This window comes from Rhamphochromis sp. 'chilingali' (assembly GCF_963969265.1).
Source record: "Rhamphochromis sp. 'chilingali' genome assembly, chromosome: 16".
NCBI classification, from domain to species: domain Eukaryota; kingdom Metazoa; phylum Chordata; class Actinopteri; order Cichliformes; family Cichlidae; genus Rhamphochromis; species Rhamphochromis sp. 'chilingali'.
Genome location: NC_137943.1, coordinates 31,628,575 through 31,653,983, shown reverse-complemented (window position 1 = coordinate 31,653,983; position 25,409 = coordinate 31,628,575). Strand labels below are relative to the sequence as shown.

The 25,409-nt window shown below is 40.2% G+C and overlaps 1 protein-coding gene across 9 annotated transcripts in view; it reads right to left on the bottom strand.

Annotated features, from left to right (window-relative positions):
• The window catches only part of LOC308383497 (solute carrier organic anion transporter family member 5A1-like), a 56,907-nt gene extending 33,549 nt beyond the window's left edge, over positions 1-23,358 (bottom strand). For 7 of the 9 annotated variants that reach the window (XR_013969155.1, XM_080861503.1, XM_080861505.1 and 4 more), the window contains exons 1-2: positions 21,916-23,358; positions 19,116-20,668 (exon numbers count right to left, since the gene is read on the bottom strand). Coding sequence is in view for 8 of the 9 variants with exons in the window: in XM_080861503.1 (XP_080717629.1) it covers positions 19,116-20,079 (964 nt within the window). In the remaining variant the exon portion in view is untranslated. The remainder of the gene's footprint in view (positions 1-19,115; positions 20,669-21,915) is intronic. The other 2 variants (XM_080861502.1, XM_080861508.1) reach the window with 2 other exon arrangements.
• Positions 23,359-25,409: the final 2,051 nt, after the last annotated feature.

The following is a 25,409-nucleotide window of genomic DNA, read 5'->3' as shown; positions in this document are numbered from 1 at the left end:
AGTTCCTCTCTCTCACAAGTAGCACAAAGCAGGAAGAAGTCACAAATTTGCACTATTTTTGTATGTATTAAGTGAGAAAACTGAAGGAGGCAGCACACGACACGACATTAGCTACAACCAGGATCCCAAGACTGATGGGATGGTGGCAGGTTAGGAAACGGCTAAATTCGATTCTTTGTCAGACACTTCCCTTTTCCAGCAGTGCCACTAGACTAGTTTTACTGCAGCACATGTCCCAGAGTTCATCTGCTGCCCCTCAATAAATCCTAAACTTTTTCAAGTACCTATAATTGACAGAGGAATGATTTAATACTGTGAGTACTATGAATGGATTTCATTTTGTAATGAATGCTGAAAAAGCAACCATCTATCCATAGATTGTATAAAAAGGTGGACATACCACTACATACACATTACTTTTTTTTTAATCTATAAAGAAGGGCCTAAAAAATACCATTTAAAATGTTTTTTTGTGAAGTTGTCAATTATGTGTGACTAGAACACTGGTTCATCCCTTGTGATAGGAGCCATTTTTATGCTGCAATGACTCATAGGTCAGTGTTAAGGGGCTTAACAAACAAAAAACATTTCACTGAAAATGGACAGGTACGAGGGCTGAACTGAAAAAGAGTGAGCTTTGCATTAGTGGGCACTGCTCTGCCATCATGGCTGAAAGTAAAAACCCGAGGTTGAACTTAAAGCTAATAAATGCTGAACAATAGTGAGGTAGATTATCACAGCTCAGAATGCTGACTACTCCATTAGCATTGAGAACAACCGGTACAATTACAGCAGACTGCATTTTGTTTAGCTTCTGTGTCAAAGTTACACCATTACACTGAACTCAATGACATTTGTCAAACTGCAGGCCTTATGCAACACTAGAACTAATCTAGCCATTTACAAAAGGTCGTGTGTGTGTGTCATGTGTGCAGATCATATGACTGTGCAATCAGGTGGCTGCTGAAGCTGCGAATAAGATTTCTCCAATTAGAGGGAATTAAAATCTTTAATTCCTTGGCTGGAGTTGAAAGCACTTAAGAACTCAAAGCTGGGCCAGGCACTGGAGGAACCTGAAAATTATCTGAACCAAAACTGTCCTGGGAAATACTGGGAGCACTGGGTTTCCGTCAGTGATGGCTTAAACTGTTAACTTCACTTCACTTTAGTTTTGTTTGTTTTTTTGTTTCTATTTTTTTTATTGTTTACTGTTGTTAAGCGAACACGACATATATTTTCTGACATCTGTCTTTTACATTTTTGCTAGTAATCAGCAGCAAATGATACAAACTTTGACCAACAAGTATGAGCGCTTAACGTTTACTTGCTTATACTTTGTTATCTGTCCTTTTTTTGTGGATACTGGTTTCGTAGAATAATTGAGATGTTTTTGGAACATGTCTGGAAAGCCAAGTGAAAAGGCACTGTTCATGTTTAACTTCAAAACACTAATTTAGTCCTGTGATGATTATTTCAGTTATATTAGTGCTTGTGAACACGTAACATGGTTTCCACTGTGTTTGAGGCCTAGAAGTGACTCAGTCAATCTAAATACAAACTGCACGCTGCACAGGAATGACACTAAAACTGAGATGTTTGTCTCTTAACACAGTTGTAAATGTTGTGTTCCTGTTCTTTTAACCTTCTTTTAAAGAATCAAAGATGTCCATAATGACACTTTTTGATTTTTTTTTTATTAAGCTGCCAAATTAACACTTAACAGGATGCACTTAACTTTCACTTATGTAGCATGCTTTTACTTCAATGTACTATATGAAGGTTTAAAAGCCTTATTATAAATAGTGCAAATCAAACAACTTGCCACTCTTACAGTGATGTTACGTTTTTGATCATATGCTGAAGTGTGTAGTTGTCGATACTTGTTAATTAATAAAGAAATAATTTGATCTTCCTAAATACAGAACACTTCTGCAGTAGCTCTTCACAGGACTGACCAAGTTTAACTTGAAATCATTAATTTTGTAGCGTCGTTGTGGTTGATTCTTGCAAATATGTGTTTTTTCCCCAGTGTTTGCATGGGTAATTACAGCCCACTGTTACTGAGACCCTTAGAGTAATTGCTGAGTAAGGATAGGCTCCAGCACCCCTAATGGCACTAAGATGGATAAGCAATTAAGAGGATGGCTCGATAGATGACCGGTGTGCATAACTTTTTCGGTGTTTTTTCCCCTCTCACGCTGCACTGCTGCTCTCTGTCACTGAAGCATTGCTGCTCAGTCACACAACAAACAGGGCACAGAGAGAGCTGTTCCTCAGCTGAGTTACAAAGCAGTAGGTCACTACCCAGAGATTTAGTTCTTCTTTTTTGCTAGATCTTTTTGGGAAAAACAAAACTCAATTCAATGGGTTGGAAAAACAGTTAAAAAGTAGTTAAATGTCTTGATAAACCGCCAAGACTAGCTAAAGTGTAATGACTATAGCTGTGCCATATCGTATCGTATGTGATAATACCTGTGAATATTTTTATGTGACGTGTGTCATATTGTGATATCACTGCTATAGTAACACCATATGTTTGTGTTTCCTAGCCTCGGCATGTCTGACAGCAAGAGCCAAGAGAGAAGAGCAAATGGGTGGAAATGACTGATGTGTTACATGGAAGAAAAGCAGGACTTATACAGCACACTAGCAAGAAAATACAAGTAAACTTTTAATATGACCATATTGCTCGGTTCTTGATGAGTTACAAAGTTATGTTACTTTGCTTATTATAAAAGAAACATGTTAAGCTGTTATTTTATACGTCTCCTTAAAATTTCCAGGGAAAACACCACCTGTACTTCCATTTGACTCGTGCTGTGTTACAATGCTGCTGCTGGCACCCTGTTTCAGTAAACTCGCAATTCAATTTCGGTAGTGTGTCATCACTGACAGCAGCTCGTTGAAAAATGCCCCTCATTACTGAAACTTGTTCAGTATTTTTTTCTATATCGTCATAAATATTAGTATCGCAAATTTCCTTGAACTATAATGACAACATTTGGATATGGTATTAATTATTATTTTTTAAAACACTTTATTCAACAGAAACATTTTCAATAATAAAAACTGACTGCTGATAATCCAGATTTATGTGTAATTTTTTAAAGTCTCATTCCCATAGCCAATAATTCACGTGATGTATCTGATCTTCTCAGAGGCTTTCAGCTCACCCGTTATAAATACAGCAGTATGCTGCTCATCTATACTATGTTGATTTTCTGACAAGGTTAACAGTTACTTCAAATAAAAATAACAGTATAATAATTCCCTCGGCTACATTTTGAAAACTGATCAATATGTACCTGCCTGCCTGATTTCTCAAAACCCCCAAACACTCAGCAAAATGAAAAGATTCAGCACACATTCCTCATTTAGGGAGCGTTTCCCAATCAAATCAACACATTCCAGAAATGCCGGCAGCAACGTGAGCACTGCAGTTACTCATCTGCAGAGCATCTTGACAGAACCACAATGTCTGTCTCTCCATGCCATCCTTCCACTCGATTATTACATCATCTGACTAAGAGAGCCAGACTCTGGGATGATGAAACAGAGTGATGGGATTGAGGGCTCAGGCCTTACGAGGGGAGCTGTGGATAATCCCTTACAAAGCAAAAGAAGAGGGAAAACCCTCGGCTGGCAGGTTGCCGTGTTACACAACGTGATGCAGTAACGTGACTGTCTTCAGAGGGATAAGAGACGAGCACGCCGCCGGTCATAGGTCAGGCAAACGGGCCCAGCTGAGATATGAGGAGCCAGAAAGAAAGTGAGAAAAATAACAAAAAACTGAAAAGAAGATGATGAATCATACAAAGAAAGACAGACTGTGACAGCGCAGATGTGAGACCTTCATTAAAATTTTATGATAAAGTAGTCAGGGACCAGAAGGATGATGGCTTTTCTTTGCTGCTCTTTATTTCCAACGTAGACTGGAAGTCAAATCTTAATACATAACCATTAAGCAACAAAAACTTTTCTAAAAGCCTCTCAATCATGTGTTCTAGTGATATTAAGAATTTTGCTAGATTAACCACTTTTATAAACAAAAGAAACGCTTTGAAGAGAAGATTAAGATGCCTCTGAAAGCCCATAGGAAAATTCATTCTCTCCATTTAAGCCATCCGAAATATTAGGAGCAGTATGCAGCCAATACAGCCAACTCCAGCTATAAACCAGTGCAATGAAAGGAGAATTAATGTTTCAGTGATGGAAGAAACCAGAGCACCTAGAGGAGTGCGCAGAAGAGCCCTGCCCTGGTATGAACCCAGGACACTGCACCTCACGGAGGTGGAGCATAAGTGAAAGGAATTATGTCTGTGCTTGTTTGTCCGTCTGCAGTATTACAATTTTTTTAAAATAAGGTGGAGCACAAGAAAAAAGCCATTAAAAATATGGAGCTGGAAATTAGCATTATAGGTCCACCTTAAATTTTGGTGTGGATCTGGATTGCGGTCTTTAAAATTGCAAGATAAGTCTAGAAGCTTGGCGAAGGTCTTTGTGAGTCCTTCCAGTTAATTAAGCAACAGTAATGTGCTTTATTTGTTAAAAGTGGTTTATAAGCAGGTTGCAAATGCTCAAAGGAGCCAGTGTGCACTTTTTTCAGTGGTTAAAGAAATAGGTCAAAAACAAAAAATCCAACAGATGAATGTGCAAGCCACACAAACCATGCTTTCTGTCACATTTACTTCAACTATGTACCCTGCACACATATGGTTTGTCATAAAGAGGCTTTCAGAGAAAAGGAAAAAGAAAGATGAAATAAAACCAGACAGGAGACAGGATGCAAAGAGAGAGGAAGCAGAAGGAGAGCAGAGTGCACACCAACCTGCTGCTGTCGAGGCAGCAGTGTTTGTGCTGATGGAGGGAAACCATCTTTGGCCTCAGCGTTCCAATGATCAATGTTAAGGTAGAATAAACCCTGGGAATGAAAATCATCCTAAATCTGAAGTCTGCATAACACCTTTATGATCTATAACCTCAGACCGGTTAACACTGTGCAGTCCCATTAACACCACCCTGTTATAAATATATGTTATGTTTTTGCAGTGGGGGTGATGGACTTGTTTAATGGTTGTGTCTTTGTTTTATCATTCAGATACTTCGGGGTTTCATCTCTGCATAGATCCTTCTGTATGCTTGCCTTTTCTTTTATGTTGTTACATAAATTGCATCAACCTGCAGTTAAAAATCTCACATATTAACATAAGTGCTGATGTTAATTAAATAACTGTACATTACCCCTTTTAAATAAAATAAACATAAAACACTATGCATAAGTCATCCTAAGAAATACCCACAAACGTCAGTGACATAGCAGCTTATCCGCCTCCTGATCCGTCATAGTTCACAGGTCAATGCCGGTAAAGCAAGACATGTGAGTTGGGTTAAGACCCAAGAAGTGATCATTGTGTGCAAGTTTTATTAAAATCTGACCAAGTAGTAGTGATAAAAATGCTCATAAAATAACAAATATAACCTTAACCCTGACCACAACTTGTAGACCCACGAGGTGATTGTTATTTTGCTTTCCAAAACTACAGGAGCGTGGATTATTGTGAAATATGGACTGACAAATGGACACTTCGCCTCACTTGGTCACAGTATAAATTCACTGAATCTTTGGCCAGATGAGTTACAAACACTAATATGTCGAACATGCATGCCTCATTTTACATGTCCAAATGCCAGGTGACAATTTGGGCAGTCTCAGTATAACTCATGGACCTCAGCTGAGGCTGAAACTTCTCTCCACACCATGCTTGAATTGAGTGACTGGATCCAAAAGGCTATTTGGATGAAGTGGTTTGTAAAGTAGACGACTCGCAGTTTTTTCTTAATTCCACAATTCAATTCAATTTTATTTAAACAGCGAAAAATCACAACAGCAGTTGCCTCAAGGTGCTTTATATTGTAAGGTTGACCCGACAATAACGCAACAGAGAAATCCCCATATAACCTCTGGCGCTTTGGCGACAGTGGGAAGGAAAAACTCCCTTTTGACAGGAAGTAACCTCCAGCAGAACAGGCTGCGGGAGCCGTCTGCTTCAACAGCTTGGGGTGAGGGGAGGAAGACAGAACAAACAGACAGATGTCGGTCCAACCCCGGCTACGAAAAAAGCTGGACTGGGTATCCGTGACAACAGACTGATTTGTAATGCCATGCGTTGGCAGCAGTTCAGCAGTAAAAGCTAGCACATTATATGGAGGAGGCTAAAAGCAAAGAGTGACCAATTTGGAAGTACTTCACAGTTACTGCTACAGCTTTTCTTTTATGTTTGCAAAATTTAATTTTAACCTAACAGCAAAATGCGGTCAAGAAAGTCAAAAGACTGAAAGCTTTGATATGACGACACTTTTATTTCTCTACTGCGCACTTGTTTACGTTCATTCTTGTTATGCTCAGACACAGAGGTGTTACAGCAAGCAGAAGCTAGGATGTTTGTTCACTGCAACTTAATTTCACTTCACATTATGTGCTACTGTAATCTAGACTGATACAGGATGGACCACATACAGCCAACTTTGATCTGAAGTAGGCCGGACCAGTGAAACTACATGATAAATGTGTAAAATTACAGAAAATGTTGTGACAGTTCATTGCACACACTGACCTGTAATTAAAACATATTCATTTTTTAAAATTTATTGTGGACTCGCTAATAGCTGAAAAACAGGAACTTTCCTGTGATTTGATTGGTGTTAGTTAATTATGTTGGCGTAGTATGAAGGAAAATCCAGTGGGCTTGATTCGAGGCTTCGCCACGGCCGACTTCGGCACCCAGGCCTTATGTTTGACACCCCTGCAGTAGGCTGGGACGAGACAAGTGCAAATAAATTACATGAAAATTTTTGGTAGCACTTTAAAATAATGTCACACTATTAAGCATTAGCAAGGTATTAGCAAGTGCTTAATTAATAATTTATATAGCATTATTTCTCCTTAGTAGGTCATTTATATATAAATTAGATAAATACAGATATATTATAGTGACAGTGATTATGATTATGAATTCAACTAGCAGTGATAAGCTGTACATCGTGTATCGGTAACAGATGGATAAACATATGTGTATATTTACAAATGACGCGGATTAAGGAGGAGTAATGTGTATAAATGTTGAATTGAGCACTTGCTAATACCTTACTAATACTTAATAGTGGATGAATTTGTTATAATTTACTTTAAAAGTCACACAATCAATGTTTAAGTCAATCCTGATGTTTCCTTACACATCAAACAATGCCTCTCAGCTTATTCATTTAACCCTGGCTTCGGATCGGTACCTTGCACCAGCAGATACCCAAAGCCAACATAAATCTATCCTATCAAAAAGAGTTGCATGGGTGCATTCCTAGAAAATGAGGCAGAAAGTTCAGTTTTGTCCAATATCACAATAAACAATCCTTCAAAAGTCCCAGTATCCACATCTGGATAAGATCCAGATTCTGGGTTTGTCTAAGCCCCACCTCTGGCAAAAATTTTCCGCAAACCTCTGTAACTCTTAGAGTAACACTGCTAATGAACAGGCAGACCAACCAAACCAGTCTCTCTCACACACACAGAGGCCTCGTCCTCCTCATCAGCTTCAGCTGTACACCATGTAGTCTGAGATGTCTCTGAGACATAAATATAATACCCTGATCCTTGACAGTGTGCCGGACTTACATAGAGAGCCTCAATATGCTGCTTGTTACACAACAGGTAGAAGCAGCCAAGCAGTCTGATCTGGTTGGATCTGGTTTGAGACACAATCTGAACTGCACTGTGAGTCATGTTTCAGTGGCGCCAGCATCAGCTGTTGCAGTGAGCAGGTAGCTAATTATCCATCTTTCCTTCCTGCTCATCCTTCACCTGGCTAGCATCATGTCACTCACTCGTGTGTTGATAACTGCAGATTACTCTGTAACAATACCCTAATGTGCTGTAATACTGCTGCAGCCAAAGAGTTGCATCAACATCACGCATAATGAGCACAGAGAGCGCTCTCAGGTGTTACAGCATCAAGTACAGAGTCTGCATATGTAGTTCGGCTCCCTGCTACACTGATTACACTAGTCTGGACCTGCTGGGGCAGCAACACACACTCACAGCAGGGCCGTGAAAGAGATTTATGGCAGCTGTACATTAGAGAAAAAGCTCAGAGCTTGCAAAATGCTCATAATAAATGTAATTTTGAAATTAATGTTTAAAAAAAACATCATGAGATTCAGAAAGACACGGAGCTCAGTCAGCAGGCACAAGCTTGTGAGCCTTCAGTCTACTCAGATAAATCAGAGGCATAAATCAGGACTGGAGTTGCCAAGTTTCATTTAATGTTTGCCTGTTGATGGTATGATTTAATCATGGTGTACAACAGTGCAGCTGCACACGACAGGATTAGTAAAAGCTGGGTGAGGAGGCAAGCGGTGTAGCGGTACGCTAGACAGGCTGGCGGACGGACAGCGCTGAGGCCAAGACGAGGAGGAGGAGGAGGGAGCGCGATGAAATGTTATGGTATGATAGCGTTGTCATAGTAACCTGCTGACACAGCAAGGTCTGGTTACAACTTCCCGGCGGGACGTAAGCGCTAACGTCAGACTCCCTGCCTCCATGAAATCTGTGAGGAGGCTTCCTGCGTGTTTCACCTCAGCACGTGTTCTGATCCTCATGTTCGTCAGCGTTTCACTCGCTCCTCACTGACCTGGCCATCACACTGCACTGCAGCTCAACAATCACAAGTACTAAAACCACAGATGTGTCAAAGCTTTAATATCACAGTTCCAAATATCGCGCCGCTTTCCAGAGACAGACTTAAAAAAGCTGAAGCATGAGAGGCCAGGTTACCCCTATCACTTCATTTCATTCTCCATTGCAATAGTTCTCTATGCACTAAAGAAGCTTGTTCACATAACAGCGTACGGTTTAAAACAGGCCCAAGTGGTTCATTTATATTTGTTTATCAAAATAAAATATCTGCACATTTCAAATTTGTACAAGAAATCAGGACAGAAGACATAATAACATTAGTATGGAATCAAATGAATGGTGTAACCCATTAAAGGTCTATGGTCGTTTGTGCCATTGCATGAAATACCCGATTTCTTTTGTAACAGATTTAGAGCAGCATCAAATAAATCATTTTGCAAACTCTATTACTGCACTGACTTTATTATCATTATCTGAACTGAAGGTTTACTGTTTTGCATTTGCAGTGTGGGTAATTTTTGAGCAAGCTTTGACTGCTTGCAGGTAAAAAGCTGGGTGGAGCGCTAACACGTTTACTGAAATGAAATCTCAAAACCAATTTCCAACTGTTGGGGAGTTAGCCTTCACAATTCATTTGAAATAAACAATGACCAGTGCACAGAAGAAGTAGTTAGTCAGTCATCAAGGGACAAAAATGTGTAAAAGAACCAGCGATGTGGTCATTTATCCCCTGAGAGGAAGCAGTTATTATATAAAAGACTTCTTCACGGGGAAGTTAAAGGGTTTTAAAAGTGTTAACACAAAACACTTCTGATTTTGTGCATTTGTTTGTGTTGAAGTCTGCAAGTGTGCCTTTATGCTGATTAAATTATGACCACACCTCTCTAACACACTTTTCCAGAAACTACAGAGCCTCAGAATCAGAAAAAGCCATTAAAATCCACTTTAGCATTAAAATTGATGCATTTCCAATAACCCAAAATAATACTTTTTAAAAGAAAAAACAGGATTTGAGTAAAGATTACCGTTGTGCTAGTATTTTAATGAAATCATGCATTAGAGTAGAACAGCTTGGAAGCAGAGATTCCCAGGTTAACTATACTTAGTCTATGGTTGTGCAAAGCTACAAAGTTTCTGGGGCAGATGAGATAAACAGGCAGTGTAACCTGGGCTTTATGAAATATTGGGAAGTCCACTAGAATTTTAAGTAAAGTTGACAGGCTGCGTGACTGGGATTTACAGCATTAGCGGTCTACTGGCTTCAAATCTTTTAAAATATTAAAGTGAGGAAGGACAGCACCTGGATCCCAGAGTGGATCATTAAATACCAACACATCCACTCTCTAACTCTGGAAATCTTAGTACAGGAAAGTGGAGTTCCCCTCTGTGAAATAACAGAACTTTCAGTCAAAGATTTAATTAAACCGTTTTAAAATTGCTGACAAGAAAACCTGTTACGTTTTAGAAAATGACCGACAGACACACACACACAGTTTTAGCACACCAACTGGTTTGTGGTTTTTGCTGTTAATCCCCGACGGTCAGTCTGTTTTTAGTGCACTACCTCTGCATTAAAACAAAAAGAGAGTAAACTGCAGCCTGGTATTAACGCAAACCCCCAGTGATGATCTTTTAATTCCACTGCAACACAACAGCAGGAAACCAGACCTGAGCCGAGAGAACAGCCTGACACCAAAGTGGTAAAATAATAGCATCAGCCACATGAATTTCTTCCTGACCTATATATGAGCCATTCCCTTAACACATCGACAGCAGCTTTTCAGCTACAGCAGACAAACGGGCAGGAACAAAACTTTTTAGACGCTTTTGTTATTGAAGTGTGATTTAAATCAGAGCATTGAAGCCGATTCCTGCTCGAGGAGCTCCAGCTGCAGGCCTTTACTCGGGCTTATAAGGAATTGTAAAGAACCAAGAAAAAAGCCCTACAAAGGCTTAAAAGAAGTCAGTAATGCACATTTCCTGTCATCGCTTCATAAGAAGTGTAGAGGCGAGGATGAGATGAATCTCAAAAGCTGCAGTAAAGTAACTGACTTTCAAATGCACCTGCCTCTGAGTTTACTTTATATCTAACCTTTACATCCACACAAGGTGAACCGTGTCCACGCGAGTGACTGCTCGTTTTTTTATTTTTCACATTTCCTGCACTTTTATTTCCAGATTGTTCCTCGATTTGTCTTGTTACGTTCACCTTGAGAGGTCTACCTCCTCAAATTTTTTTTTTTTCTTGTATCTCTGTGTGTTCAGCCCCATAACGGCGATTCAAACTGTAATCCTGAAACAAAACTATCTGCTCTCCAAAAACTAAGCACCAGGATTTACCTCCGACTTCAGTAAATACATATTTAGAAGTTAATGTCTTGTTTAAAACTCTACATGCTGTCTCAATCGTTTATTTTATAGTGAGCGGAGCCCTTTCAGGGCTGGCAAAGTCACACCTCGTATCAACATCAACAGTACCAGTGAAGCTGCATTGTCTCCATTTACACATATTTCTAAAAAAGTCTTTAAAAGTAGCAGTCACCTTCAAAATAAAATACACCAAACTGACAAAGTCTAAGTGTAGTTTATCAACGATTGGGGTTATCAAGAGCTCCATGATGTATATTTATTTATGTTTCAATCCCAGCTTCTCATTGGCCTCACACGCGCCGGTCAGGAACAAACTTAGGGCCAAATGTGGCCCCGTGTTGTACAACACCTGGTCTGATCTAAGCTGCAAACACAACTCAAGTAGGATAAACAGATTTATACAGCAGTGAATACCATTTATTACCCAACACCATGAGTGTCTATGGTATATAACAGCATAGTGTTGAACTGCTAACCCTGCCTGTTTTGCCTGTTTGCTTAAGCACCTTGCTCCTCTCTTACTTAAAAAGAGAAAGAAAGAAAGCCCTCAGAGGTAAATAACACCAAATCCTTCCTCCCACGTTGTCTCTGCTGCTGACCAGATCAATATTTGAGAACACAAACCCAGAAACATAACCCACCCTCGTGTCACGTGCGGCTCAAATCTGGAGAGTGAAACGCTGCTGAAGCGGCTTGCAAGAACATCTGATGCTCCTCAAAGGAAAAACAAAAGCAAAACAGTTTTGTTAGAAATCCGAGTGTTTTCAAGCTGTGACAGCATGAGGGTTTCATGCCTTCACTTTACAGGTTGCTTTTTCCTGGAGCTTGACGATTTTTCAAAGAAAGAATCAATTGGCTGACAGAAAAGTAACTCACAGCAGTTTCAAGATGAACTGCTGGCTCGTTAATTCTTTGATTTACAGGCCAAGCAGAAAGCGCAACATTCTTCTCTTCTCTATGTTGTAAACACTTTCAGGTATAATCAAAGAGCGCAATAATCATCCTTTTTTTTTTTTTTTTTTTTTAGACGTACAGACTCAGTGTAAAGTAAAGTTAATACCTCAAAGCACTAAATGGATCACAGTATCTAAACATGTAGCTTATTCTGTTCAATGGGTAACCACCACAACTCGTGGTGGCCTAGTTTAATATTTCTGAATCACTTCCACCTTAACAACAACTTCACCACTTACTGTGACAAATGCAGATCATGCCGATGGGAAGAACCAGGCTAAATAAGGCACGGTAGCTAATTTCAACAGTTATTGTAAAATGTTGTTTACGTTGTTTCTCATCATTTGTCCTGACTGGCACCTCACTGTGAGGAAGCAGTGTTTACGCACCACATATAAAGCTGACGACAAACAGTGAGGGGCTCAGGTGACTCTGTTGTGCAGTGGAGGTGGGGGCGTCTGGTTGGCACTGTTTGTGCTCTCTTAGAGGGAAGCTGCACTACAGATCAATACAAAGTTGTTCTGAGTGATCACATTTATCCTGTGATAAAACATATTTATACTTGTGGGATTGATCTGACCGGGGCTGATCTGGTTACACTTCACTAAGACACTTTATGGTTGCTTTATTATGTAATTCGCAGCCCAAATATCACATCGTCCAAAGCTAAAAACTGGAAATGTCACATTCATATTGTATGTAGCGTCACTGTAATGACTGATACCATTTTTTATTTTATTTACCTGTTTATTGAGACAGAGTAAACAGTTAAATGCAGTCTTACATACAGTCCTGATGTATCAACTTATTTCTATTTTTTGTTTGACTATTTTTTTCCCTTGTTTTACTTTTAGATCTTTCTTTTATTGCCTATATATCTTGAGTGAATACTTTTGAAGAGGCCCTTACAGCATTAAGACTGTACAAACCTGCCATGATAGTTTTTTATGCTTGATCTCTGAGTAATAAGAAAACTTAGAAGGAAGCTTCAACACGTGTCGTGGTGATAACCCTGTAAACCCTGAACGAAAAAATAATTGCCAGAAAATTAGAATTTAAAAAAAATAGTGTTTATTGAACTTTTAAAACATTTTCTAGTTTTAATTTGTATCATATTTGCTATACCCCCTGTTTTTCTGTTTATTTGTTTGTTAGCAGGATAACCTGAAAAGTTACGGAAGGATTTGGATGAAATTTTACCAGAGGTGAATTACATCTGCTTTCGATCCAGATATGCTTTCGACTGTTTTTTTCCCCACTGCCAGACACTGTAAAGCTGGACTCCTCATATCACAGCTTTAAATTACACAACAACAAGACATAACAAAAAACAGAGATATTTCCCAAAGGTTTTAAGATAATATCACAAACGAATCCTGATCCCGAGACAATTCAGTGTACGCAGGTGTATGCAGACTCAGACAGAAATCTGTCTCCTGTGGTGTGGATGCACCAAAGTCTAGCCAAAAATAAGTGATTTAATCTGCTGTCAACTTAAATCCAATTAGACCGTCACACTGGCAGTTCATGGTCGTAAATAACACTGATTTTACTTGTCCCCCTAAAAAAATAAAAAAATGTTTTAAAAAAATTGCGAGGCGACAGGTCTGAGGTCATATTCATGGAGCGCTAACGTAATTCGTTACCAAACATGGCAGCAGCGTTACACCCGGCGAGGACCACATTGCGTCTCTGAGCTGGCACATTAAAATTTCGAGTGGCTGCAGCGTGGCCCTCTGCCTCGCATGGCAACCAAACAGAGCGCCTCTTATTGGGGTTACAAAGCAATATTGTCCTGAATTATTCTAATGGCCGTCTGTTATTGCCTTTGGGCGTGATCTCATATGTAGGCTAACACAAAGAAGGGCCAATACGGACCAGAATGTGTGTTTACAGCAGACAGTTAAGCATCTTGATAAATGTTCAAAAACAAGGACCTCCCCTGTCTTTACCTCGTCTCAGTTCAGATGCATCACCTTATCACTCATCAGTCAGCTTGAAAATGCTCATGAACAAGCTACACACCAGAGGTTTTAGAGTATGAATGGTGTTATCCTCTTAAATGAAAGCCTTGTGTGTTCTGGGATGGATTTTAAGCTTTATTAAACTCTAAGGTGAAAGGTCTACCGGCTACTTATCAGGCCTTTCACTTTTCCTTCACCTTTGGCCCAGGAGTCCAGGCTGAAGGTGCTGACCTCGAGCTGCGAGAGCCCCAGTACAATCATTACACACCAGCTTCCTCTTTGAAGTCCATCTTTAAAAGCATGTACTTGAACAAGAAGTACTGTTATTGTGAGCAGTGATAATAGCAGTCTTATAAACACCCAGCTGTTCTAAAGCTCTCTAAATAACAAATTACTTTTGCGAAAGCCCATCTTTGTCCCAGAAAGACCTTTCTTTTACAAGTCAGGGCCACACTCAAAGAAAATGATGCATTGTGCTGCTGCGAGTTGGCCCAGTTTCCAATGGGCATGCCAGTCGGACTTAAGATTTACTAGAAACTCCAGTTTAAAACTCCCTCCCAGTGGCCTTTTATTACCATTAAGAGCCCTGAGAAACTAAGTGACGCCCTGAATCGGGAAAATAATTTGTCATGTGTCACAGATTGATTTCAGTTCAAATTGTGTCTGCAGAGTTAGATCTTCAGCCCAGATAAACGCAGCTGTGGTCTATTTGGATAGCTGAATTCACAGTATGGCTTCCGATTCAGCAAAGATATCATCTGTCTCCACTCATCTCATGTCACTAATATAATAACCTAAGTAGGCTAAGCACCGTAAGAGCCTATCCGAGTACAGTCAACCCTTTGTGCTCACTCTCCATGGTCAATATCAGACGCAGAGTAGATCCCAACTCATGCAAGAGAGAGGCAGAGAGCCAAACCTTCAAACAAAGCCTCAAACTGACTGCATGTGATATTTAAAAAAGCCTGGACTGCATTTAAAACAAAAGAAAAATACTGCTTTTAACCATTACTGTGTAGCAACAGCAACCTTTCATTGTTCCTGTGTTTACATGTTGAGAAATTAACAGATTAAAGGAACTGTTAACAGGTAAATTAATCTGTGCATGTGCTGACCACTGTTACAAAGCTTGAAAAACACTGCAGTCTCTTCCCATTCCTTCTGCTGTGCGTTCACTGGGAACTGCGAGGTGAACTGGTTGCAACTTATGAGAGAAATCCAGTGATATAATAAAACTGATGACTGGGAGGATTCGCAGTGTCCAAGATTTCAGCATACTGACGCAGACATGCTATCAATCTGCAAATCAAACACTGAAGCAAAACCAGTAGAAGTCAAGATTTTGCAGGAGCAAAAACATTCTGATTCTGTCTCCCAGTAACACAGCATCTTACTTACATAATATCAGGTGATGGTAATGTAAACCTACACACAACATTCACCATTAGGACTGAAAACAAGACAATTTGTTTTTAAACAGCCCATGTCCTCATTCCTGTAACTGAAGGAGCTGTCAGCTGCCATTAACCCAGCCGACCACATCACTGTGTTTCTGCAGCCAACCTCCTGCTCACTGAGGATCCTCTGCCCTGCTCTGCATTGCTCTGTCACATCCAGCCATTGCTCGCTGCTGTGAACAAATGCTTTCTTTAAGCCACCACAAAGGAATGCCAACGGTTTTTTTTGCCCCCACCACCAAATAACAGGAATGCACATAAGAGCTTCCCTCCACCCCCCTACTCCTTTCATAACTCAGCTCTCATTTGGCGGTTTAATTAGGCTTTACCTTGTTTGAGGCTGCTGGAGCGAGAACTTCTGGGGAAGCATGTGAAAACAGGGGGGGGTCACTTAACCCATTTGGCTGCAGAACTCTCTGGACCAAGTCTGCGGCTCAGTAGAGTCACAGAGCAGGTAATTAAATATAAAAATAGTTTTAGTTTTATGAGCTTAACTGGTCTTTCTCCTCCCCAATCTAACACTTTTGGGATGAAGCAAAAGGCCAATCATCACCCAACAACTGCTGGACCACACTAATGCTCTTCACTCAATAAAATCCCTGCAGCCAGATGCAGATCCAGCTGTGCTTTCCCATAAGACTGGATATTGTCTTTTAATTTAAAATTTAAAACCAATTTAAAAAGAAAAATAATAATTAAACACCTTCAACATGTGAGAAGCATTTTTAAGCCAGGGCTCACAAACTGAATGTTTTGTATTGCCTTAAACTAACCAGCGGGCTAGCTTAAAAGACACTGTTATTATTCTTCACCGCCTCAATGTTTCACCATCCTTGGAGTTTGTAGTTTTAAGCCTTTTTTTAAATATAAGCTGCAGCCAATGAGTTATAAAGAACTATAAAGAAACCTCTAAAAAGAGGTTTCTTTATAGCTATTATCTGAAATCAAAGCTGTAGTTATAGTCAGCTAACCCAAAGTGAATGTAGTTAACAGGGACTACGTACCCTACTGATGGCCTGTTATGATAGAAGAAATTACTAGAAGATAAGCTTGATGTCAAAAAGGAGAGACCTTTCCGATGCCACAATGGTTCTGACCAGATACAAGCTGGGAAAATTGACCTAAACTGAACTTTTTTAAGTTTTCTTTGGTGAAATATCAGAAAACAGATCTGACATCCAGGCTATGAAAGCTTGTGTCTGTTCCTCTGTTGAAACTATGATCTATCCCACGATATTGATCAAATCTGAACAAACATGAGATTTAGATGAATTTGGATTTAGACTATAAAACTGCTTTTCTTGCAGTTTTTGACAGCTCTTTTTACTTTTAGCTTAAATGTGTTTTTATGTGGTTCTCTGCCACACTTACAAAGTTGTGAGGGTTTCAAAAATATAGGGAAATGGTTGATTCACCACATGTGAAGGAACATAATTCATAAAGTTCTCATAATATGAAGCTAAAATTGCATAAATTTAACAAATAAAGTTACTCTAAATTTAAAATACATCAGCTCATTGTGAGGGAGTCAGGTGGGAGGACTGATTGCTTTTCACAAGAAAGACGTGGCAAAGATCAACAACTTAAAATGATAATAAATAAAATAAAAACAAAAGCTTCACAGCTATAGGTTTTAAAGAGGCTGTAAGAGTCCTTCATCAGTGTGGAGAAGCAGCTGCAGCCACAGTGAACTCACAGCTGTTACACTGGATTGTAATGACTGGAGGAAAAGAAGCATATAAAACACACATAACCTAACAAACCAACATGTAACCAGCCATTCTTCAGGCTATTTAATCCTTTAGTCGATCACTTTTCTTGATCGTGTATGAATGTAAACTTCTGTTAACTTTGAGGCATTTGCTTGGACAAAAGACACAACACGGATATTACTTACTAGCTCTTTCAACCATTTTATAGATAAACAAAGAGCAATAAGCAAAATTGACACTAATTATATGTCTGTGTCGTAGCATCTGCTCTTAAAGTCAACTACCTTGTGCTTCGTAGGTTTTCAGTGCAGTGCTGAGATCAACTATACTGTAACATTTTTAGTCGTTGAGTTTAATAAACCGGATGTGTTTACAAACCTCATAGCTTTCTCTGTGTCATATAAATTGGATTTTCATTTGTTTTTGGAGGTTTCTTCACACAGTAAGTAATGTATTAAACCATTAGAAAACACACAATACACAATGTATAATTTTTCTTTTTTTACTTTACAAAGGGTTGCAAAGCATTTAGACATTTCAGTTTTTCCCAGCATTAATCAGGTGAGGTTAGTTATTGCCTGTTTTATTGTATTTCATTTCTATTGTGACTCCATCATTTTCTTCTCTAGAAAAAAATCCAGGGACTCATCGAAATAAAAACATAAGCAATGAGTTGTTTTTCTCTGGCTTCCAGTTTGTTCCCAATGGAGATTCAAGTGCTTCTACTAAACACTGTATAAGAGAGAGACATGGAACTCAAAGAATCACTAATAGAAGTTTTTGGGAGGACTCCATAATGGCTCCAGATGGCGGTTGTCCCACCACTGCCTCTAAAAAGAGCCAATCATCAGCCAAACTAGTAAAACATGTGGGCTAGTTGTGTTATTGCACTGCTGGTGAACACCATTTACAATAAACATGTAGGTAAATGTACTTACAGTCTTTCTAATGGTAATATCTGTTCAGATCTCCTGTGGGAGGAGCCAAAGTCACTGAACTTTAACACAGCCATGAACGAAGCCGTCATGGTGCGTAGCTTTGCATGTGTAGTACAAATAAAATGTTGACAACCAAAGCTTTTAACCTGATTTCAATTTTAACTTTGGCTTCCAATTATTATTAAAACCAGATGATTAAGATAAAACAAACTACTGCTTTCTAATAATAGTATTATTTTTGCCTTTCAGTACCTTAATTCCCTTTAATTTTACACTTCTCTAAAACTCCAGATTCATTCAGTTCACATTTTTTTATTAATTTATTTTAAATTAACATAATTTCAAATGGACTTTCTTAATTTAAAACTTGATTAAAACTTTGGACGCGGCCAGTACGGCTGCTGAGTGGTGAGCACAGGCAGTATAAAACATGGATCTTAAAGGTGAAGCCAGCGCGGAAGTGCCTTAAACTTAAACCTGCATTCTTCCTAATAGCCAGTAGGGGCCAACAGCTGGACTTCTAGTTGTATAGAAGTTAATAGGAGAACAACCTTCCAACCTGCCCTCTCTAAACTCTGTCCTGATGAGTTTATGGACTCAGTTACTCATCTAAGGTCACACTGAATAAACATCAAGCCCAATTTGGAAATTTTAGTCATTCTAAGAGTCTCTAGAGGATAATCGTGGGTGCATTCATAGGGAAAAGGTGGGTGTTTTTACAGTGAAATGATGCTCAACTTGAGGCTTCATAGTGGGACTTCACAAACCAGTGGAAGTCTGGTTAGTAACCATGGTGGCTACTTCCATCTTTCATAGTGTCTGTAGTTTTGTCAGATCTGCCAGAGCAAAATGCAAACACAACATGCAAAAGTGTCACAGCGCTGTCTTGCTGTGAGCCAGTGATGCCCAATTCACCACTGTGCTGCTACTGGCCTCCATGCTGGTGGTGGATGCATGTACAAATCCCAGCAGAACTGCTCCATATTTAAGGTGGGCAGGAAAACTAACCAAACATTCCCCCAAACTCTTACCTAGATACAGCGAGGCATTCTCCTTCTTCACATTGTCGTCCAGGTAGGTGGGCCCCAGCGTGTAGATGGGCGTGGACCCCATGCCTACCAGGATCTGAGCGATGACGAACAGCGCCACGTACAGGTTGTGCTCGTTGCCCTCCTGGTCTCTGGGACAGGAAGTGATGTCAACGCGATCCCTGCTGCTGGCATTGCTATTCATGCACAGGCCCTCGTTGGCCGAAGATGAGTTGACCTCCTGGATCTGGTAGGGCGGGGAGATGAAATGAGGTAAGGAGAATAGGGCAGCACCCACAGCGATGAAAATGCCCCCCACTGCCAGCCAGCGAGGCCTCTGGCCCCGCCCACCAAAGTAGCTGATGAAGACGACCACCAGGAGGCTCCCGATGTCGAAACAGCTGACGAGCAGGCCAGACTCTGAGCTCCTCAAGCTGTACCTTTTCTCTATGGTGGTGATGACGCTGCTGAGGTAGCCAGACACCATGAGCGACTGGATGAACGTCAGGTAGCACATGCAGAACAGGAAGCAGCGAGAGTCCTGCAAGATGACGCCAAGGTGCTTCCGACTGGGCAGACGAATCTGAGCTAGCCTGGCTGCGAAAAACCCCGGGGGCTTCCTCCTAGCCATGTGTTTACTCCTTCGGATCTCCGTGTTCTCCATGTACGAGGCCGGCCTATTCAGCGCCGACTTCCCTGGCTTTGGCGGGTAGTTTGCTCTCGTTGGGGACTCGGCCTGGAACGACTCAGTGTTGGGCGGGTTCTGGATGAACTCTGTGCTCTCCTCGGCCGTTATGGACATCCGCACTGAGCTCGCCAGTAAGGTTTTCTCCTGAGATGCAGCTTCGCTTAAAACAGGCAAACTTTTAGATTTGAAGTTCGTACCTGGATCCTCCACCTCGCTGGAAAACCCGTCCTCCTTCTGAAGGGACTCGGACAGCTCTGCTTCCTCGTGGTCAGCCATCATTTTCAGTCAATTTTCTTTAGAGGTTCAAAAAAAGAAGCCGGCCCAGTCAAAGAACACATTTACAGTTCAGGGGCTGCTGGCCATCACATCTATTATTAATAGGAACACCTACTCCCACAAAGAGACCAAAAAAAGCAACAATGACAAGCACGCTCACAGCCTCTACTGTATCTCTGCTGCAGGACAGCAGACAGCTCTGGGTTTGTTTATCTTGTCATGCACACTTGCCTTCTGCCACCATCCACCATAATCCGGAGGTGGAGACCGCTCAGGCCTCCTCTGCTCGGCCAGCGGAGCTCCGGGGCCAGGGCTCCCTGCAGATGCTTGCTTCAGCAGGACGCTGGTGCTCCTGGGTCGGGAGCAGGGATGACATTAATTCACAGAGCATCCCTGACAGCCCTGCCGATGCAGATCACACAGCCGCAATAATGTCAGTTCTTTCATCAGGTTGCATGATCGTCGTCCCCTGCTCCTCCTAACTCCTGCCCAAGTCAAGGGCAACCCCGACTCCAATGTTATCAGCGCACCAGCTGTCCTCCCAGCGGGCGAGGGGGGCTGGCATTTAGGGATTATCTTTCGGTGCAAATTCCTGGGGAGGAACATGAACGAATAAAAATCAGGGAAACGGGGAGAAGTCGTCGAGGAGAACCAAAGACAGCGAGCAGAAACAGAGCTGCAGCTCACTGCAGTGCTGCTCGGCTGCTGTCTGTCGCTGTTTTGAAAACAACCAGGTTCAGGAAACACTTCAAAATAAAAGCTACAATTTTAGTGACAAAACTCCCAAGACACACAACATCATAACTGTGAACAGTAATGGCCATTTCGGGCTTTCTAGACTATTTAAGATAATATAGCTTGTAGTAACTTTCCTGACCAATGCATGTTTTCACAATTATCTCCACACGGCTTCAAATATTGCAAAAATAAATAAAACAAAAAACCGGAATCCCATTAACTGTATATTACATCTAAAAAACGTTTTCTGTGTATATTCACGTGCCTCTATATATAATCACTCTTGAACATGTGACTGAATCTGCGATATTTAATATTAAATTCGGTCTGCTTAACACAAACACAATAAATTCCTAACAGCAAAATTAGCAAATTAGAAGAAAGGCCGTCGGAATTATCACAATTTTACTGTTTGTTTGTTTTGTTTTTTGTTTGTTGTTCTTTTTAATGTAGGGTTTACAATATAATGTGTGGAAGATTAAAATGTTTTATTTTGAAAAGAACCATGGCTCGCGGCCATACAGCTAGCGGCTAACAACCCGTAACAATAACAATATCGACATTGTCTTTCATTAACCTGACATACGGTAAAGATGAGACATCATTCAGACCTTCGTGTCCAACTTCCACTAAATAATACTCAAGGGCTGGTAGTGAAGAGTCATTCAAGCAACGCCCTTGTTAAAATATTCCACATCCAAAATATCATGTAGCAAATTAGTGGAGAAAATACCGGAAAAGTGTTTTCAAAATAAAATAAAAGCGTCAGAAAAAAAGGGGGCGATCGCCCATTAAAGCAAGGGAACTTTGGAGATTCATTTTGAGGAATTGCAGGTATTTAAAATACCAGTTTGGCCAGTAGCCGATGCATCCGAGTTTGTTTATTTGTTTGTTATTTATTCATACTGTAGTGTCAAATCAAAAGATAAGCTAAACTGTTTCAAATCTTTCTTTGTCAAAGATAGCAGATGTAAAGAGCAAAGAACACCCCTCTGTGTGAGAGTAAAAAAGCCAAGCAAAGTGTAACGTCGGGTTGCGTTTAGTGGAGTGAGAGGAGGCGGCAAAACACCTAGCAGGGTAGCCAAAAGAATACACACTCACGCTGGCGTTGGGGATTCCACAGTGTGTTCTTTAATATACCTTCTCTTCATCAACCATATAAGCCCGGTTGAACGGCTGCAGCTTAACAAACATAGCGCACAGTGTTCGTACAACCCATAACGTTGCAAACAAAGGTGTCTGGAGAGGTAAAACATAAAATCCGTCCCTCCTCATGTACTAGCGTGCAAGCACATGTCCACACCATCACAGAGAGAGAGAGCAGAGAGACCAGTGGCACACACTGATGACACCATCAACCCTCGACTTGGGTGTCTTAAAGGGACACCACACCATAGTGGCTGTTACATATTCCCCCCGGGTTAAACAAAGGCTGCCCTCAGCCGGACCCAGGTGACCCTCCTCCCGCTACCCCCTTTCACCACACATAGCTACTTTAGGTAGTAAGCAGGTCGTGGAGGAATTGTTACACACCTGTACAGCATTGGTACAGTCCAGACTTAACCAGCCTCCATACATGGTCAGCAGGATAAGAAGTTAAAACCAAAACAGGGAAATGTACAGTGCAATATTGACAAACTGGCATACATGACAGTGTCCCACATGGTGAATGTCCATTTAAACAAAGGTTAAAGAAAGAAAATAAACTTAGGATAGCCAGGACAATTGCAGAATGAAATTCCCTTTTTCTTTCATTGCGTTTCTTCTACTTCACAAACTTGCAACAGACAGCATAATATGTGAAAACAGTACCAGAAAGTACTGTAGAAAACCCAAACAACAGTCATGTTACAACAGTAACCAATACGAAATACATAAGAAAAAAAAATTCAAATTCAGGAACTATGGCAAAGCTGCATCGAACCCACGCCCAGGAAACGCAGGTCCACGCGCATCCAATGGAGCCACGACGAAGAGGCCAAACAGAGAACGGCGCCACAGTCCACAAACCACGCTGGGGCAGCTCCAGCCGCTGCCATGGAAATGCACCGCCGCGACCCTTTGATCCTCCCGACGTCCTCGTCCAGGCCAGCCTGGTCCGTTCCCGCGAAACATGGCGGACAGCCACTTTGCCGCGTCGTACCTTTTTATGTACCAATCATCAACTGCTCGAAGATACTGCATACTGAGGTCCAAGAGAAGATGTTCGGGCGCCATTTTGTAACGTCGGGTTGCGTTTAGTGGAGTGAGAGGAGGCGGCAAAACACCTAGCAGGGTAGCCAAAAGAATACACACTCACGCTGGCGTTGGGGATTCCACAGTGTGTTCTTTAATATACCTTCTCTTCATCAACCATATAAGCCCGGTTGAACGGCTGCAGCTTAACAAACATAGCGCACAGTGTTCGTACAACCCATAACGTTGCAAACAAAGGTGTCTGGAGAGGTAAAACATAAAATCCGTCCCTCCTCATGTACTAGCGTGCAAGCACATGTCCACACCATCACAGAGAGAGAGAGCAGAGAGACCAGTGGCACACACTGATGAAACCATCAACCCTCGACTTGGGTGTCTTAAAGGGACACCACACCATAGTGGCTGTTACAAAAGGTTAGACGAAATTTCGAGTTATTAGGTCAGAGGCTGAAACAAATTTCCACAGGTATCAGTCAGTGAGGCCAATACTTGAGTATGTGACCAATATATAAATATTAAATTAAGCCTTTTTATCTTACATTTTTATCTAGATCCTAAAATAGGCAAAGAGTTTAGATAAAGGTTAAATATAAATTAAAATCTAAAAAAGTGAGAACAATGAGATTGTGAAAAAAATACTATAATACAAAAACACATACTGCATGTTAAATATACAATATACACTTAATGATAAGTATTTATTTATTTGTTTAGTTAAAACGTCATGCAGCATAATAAGCATAATGAGGTTTCAAACTTCTCCAAGGGCTAAATGAAGACCTGCAATGCTTTGCCTTAAGTATGTAGATACCAGTGTTGGTCAAGTTACTTGAAAAAAGTAATCAGTAACTAATTACTGATTACTTCCCCCAAAAGTAATCCCGTGACTTTACTGATTACCTATTTTCAAAAGTAATTTGTTACTTAGTTACTTATTTAAAAAATGATTTACAACCTGAATAGGTAAAGAGCTTTCTATTTTTTCTGCATCATCCATCATATAAAATGTAATCAAATGAAAAAGTCTCTTTTTGAAACTAGTTTTATTAGTTTTAGTCTTTTAACTTTGCGCATGAAGCAAACATTAAATTATATGCAACATTCTCTGACTAGAAGAAATTTGTTTAACATTTAAACCTATTTTCTGCATATTCCAGCATATAAAATAATTTTTTTGTGTGTTTACACTCACTCTTTCAAACAGATGCAAGCAGGGGCGATTCTAGGATCAGAGCTTTGGGGGGGCTGAGCACCCAGAGAGCTGCCCAGCCAGCCAAGATACACTTTACAAATCAAATCAAATCACTTTTATTGTCACATCACATGTGCAGGTACATTGGTACAGTACATGTGAGTGAAATTCTTGTGTGCGAGCTTCACAAGCAACAGAGTTGTGCAAAATACAATAATGTAAACAAGCAAAATACAAGAATGGCTACATCTGAAACTAATAAATATATGTACAATATATAATAGTATATGCATTTCTGGATGTGTATACTAAATATTTTTCTACGTGTGTGTGTGTGTGTGTGTGTATACACATATTTTACAAATTAAATAGAGTAAACAATAAATAAAATATGTAAAAATATACTCGTCACAATGAGACTTCTTGCCTGTCTCTGTCAGTCCCTGCATCCTCCCTGTCCTCGTCGTCTGTTGTCTTTGTCTCCGTTATCAGTCATCAAAATTTTACCATCTCTGTGCAATTCTGCAAATTTCTTTATTAAATCATAAGATTCTTAAATTCATCAAGTCTCTCTGTGCCTGGGTCCTCATCACAAAACATGACATCACTGTTTTGTACATTTTAACACAATTTAATCCCCACATTTGTGAAAGAAAAGCAAAACACTTTTGTCTGTAACAAAACCATCAAATCAGATAAAGGTTATTTAAATACTGCGAAAGAAGAATGGATTGGAATTTAAAAAAAAACACATCCTAACCTTAATTACTGGGTGAGAATAATGAGTGACGCTCATAGTGAATAAAAAGTAAACTGAGTGCATTTTTTGGACAGAGATTCACTTTTAATGTGCATGTATAATATAATACAGATGCATAAAAAACACTCCCAAAAAAGAATAAATTATTACAAATAAATTATTACAAAATATTAAGAAATATATATATATATAAATGGAGGTAACTTTGCCTGTGGTAGAATGTATACCATGCATGAAAAAATCTTTACTGCAGATACTAATTTGACCAATTTAATAATACTAATTTTGCGTTAGATTCATAAGATTTATGAGTTTCATGATAACATGATGTTGGAATGTTGTTAAAGAGGGTCAAAACTGTTTCAACCCAGTTTGTTTAGCAGAGTCTGTACAGCAGCTTTAATATAGGGAGGACACAACTTCCAGATTGTGTGAGTAAAATCAGGG